The following is a 1,845-nucleotide window of genomic DNA, read 5'->3' on the forward strand; positions in this document are numbered from 1 at the left end:
TTGCAACCGGATGACGCGCCCTACACTTTCCAAGTCAATCGCGGTGTGTAAACCTTGCGTCTTCCTCGATGCAAAGCTATCTCATCGACGCACACGCAAGGTGTTCTTGTCCATACATGTAGCACAACACCGCGCTATAACAGCAAGTCAACACATGTCTTGAAGCACCAGCACTGCAACCAAAGCAAGCTTGCATTTCCAACATGTTGTGAAATTTACCAACAACATTTTTATTTAGAGCCCCTCAATTTGCAACTCGCACAAGTACGTGACAACTTTTGGTGCATCCAACAATTGTATCATTCCTCCATTTTCGCCACAAGAGGATCAACTAGTTTTGCCATGTTGCGCTCACTCTCGTCCAAGCTACCGGTCACCAGACTGGCCACGCGCGCCTTCTCATCCTCCGTAGCGGACTCGCATCTGCTGGTGATCAACGCTGGCAGTTCCTCGCTCAAGTACTCACTATTCGGCCTGGAACCTGAAGGCGTGGGTGCCGCTGTCTTCACGGGCCTCGTGGAGCTGTCCACGCCCAGCAGTAAGAACGGCCGCATCACACACAAGACGCTGGCCACGGGCAAGAAGGAGCAGATCGAATTGCCTCTGGACACGCACCGTACAGCCCTGGAGACGGCCGTGGGCAAGTTCTTCGGCTCAGATCTTGAAGGTATCAAGGCCGTGGGCCACCGCGTCGTGCACGGCGGCGAGGCCTTTAGCCGCGCCTCACTGGTTGACAATCAGGTGATTGAGGCCATCAAGGCCAACGTTAAACTGGCCCCACTGCACAACCCTGGCAATCTACTGGGTATTGAGGTGGCCACCGAGGTCTTTGGCCCGTGTCCACAGGTCGTGGTCTTCGACACAGCCTTCCATGCTACAATGCCGCCCAAGGCCTTCACGTACGGCATCCCTCACAAACTCTACGAGGACTTTGGCGTGCGTCGCTACGGTTTCCACGGTACCAGCCACCAGTTCGTAGCCAAGAAGGCCGCTGCTCTCCTCGGCAAGCCTGTGGAGCAATGCAACTTTGTCACGTGCCACTTGGGCAATGGCTCGAGTATTGCGGCTATCAGCAAGGGACGCTGCATTGATACTAGCATGGGTGTGACCCCGCTGGAAGGTCTTGTAATGGGCACGCGCTGTGGTGACGTCGACCCTGCGCTCCACGCCTTCCTGTGCAAGGAACTGGACATGACTATCCAGGAGGTGGACACTATGCTCAACAAGAAGAGCGGGTTGCTCGGTATCTGTGACGAGAGCGACATCCGCGTCATCCAGGACCGCGTACGTGCAGGAAACGACCCCGCTGCTGCGTTAGCGCTGGACGTGTTCGCCCACCGTGTGCGCAAGTACCTCGGTGCCTACGCACTGGAACTGGGTGGTGACCTGGACGCTGTCATCTTTACGGCCGGTATTGGCGAGAGCTCGGCTATGATCCGAGAGCGTGTGTGTCGCAATCTGGGCTTCCTCGGCATTGAGCTGAACGAAGACAAGAACGCCGTGTCCATGATGGGCTCTGGACCTGTCGAGATCCAGGCCGACAACGCCAAGACCAAGGTGCTGGTTATCAACACGGACGAGGAACGCAGCATCGCCGAGCAGACGTACGAGATCGCACTCAAGAACTAAACTGCGAATGCTTTTTGAACAACATTTTGTCGACAGTCATTCTTCACTGAGTTCTTTGCCGTAATTGCAGAGACAACAAGGGAATGATACCGAAAGAAAAAAAATATTTTCCTCTTTCGGTATCATTCCCTTGTAATATATGGTTGCTCATCACCTTCACTCTTCGGTTTGCCAGTTACAGTTCCGAAACGAGGTAGTAGCGCTTGCTATCGCCAT

At 54.5% G+C, this 1,845-nt stretch overlaps 1 protein-coding gene across 1 annotated transcript; it reads left to right on the plus strand.

Moving 5' to 3' along the window:
• Window positions 1-257: 257 nt before the first annotated feature.
• On the plus strand, window positions 258-1,804 carry PPTG_19041 (acetate kinase). Its single transcript, XM_008917449.1, has one exon. The coding sequence runs from the start codon at window positions 343-345 to the stop codon at window positions 1,627-1,629; it is 1,287 nt and encodes a 428-aa protein (XP_008915697.1). The 5' UTR covers window positions 258-342; the 3' UTR covers window positions 1,630-1,804.
• Window positions 1,805-1,845: the final 41 nt, after the last annotated feature.

Source organism: Phytophthora parasitica, assembly GCF_000247585.1.
Source record: "Phytophthora parasitica INRA-310 unplaced genomic scaffold supercont2.102, whole genome shotgun sequence".
Taxonomy (NCBI): domain Eukaryota; phylum Oomycota; class Peronosporomycetes; order Peronosporales; family Peronosporaceae; genus Phytophthora; species Phytophthora nicotianae.

Excerpts from the sequence above, each read along its gene's own strand:
- PPTG_19041 (XM_008917449.1), top strand. The coding sequence starts at position 343 with ATGTTGCGCTCACTCTCGTCCAAGCTACCGGTCACCAGACTGGCCACG.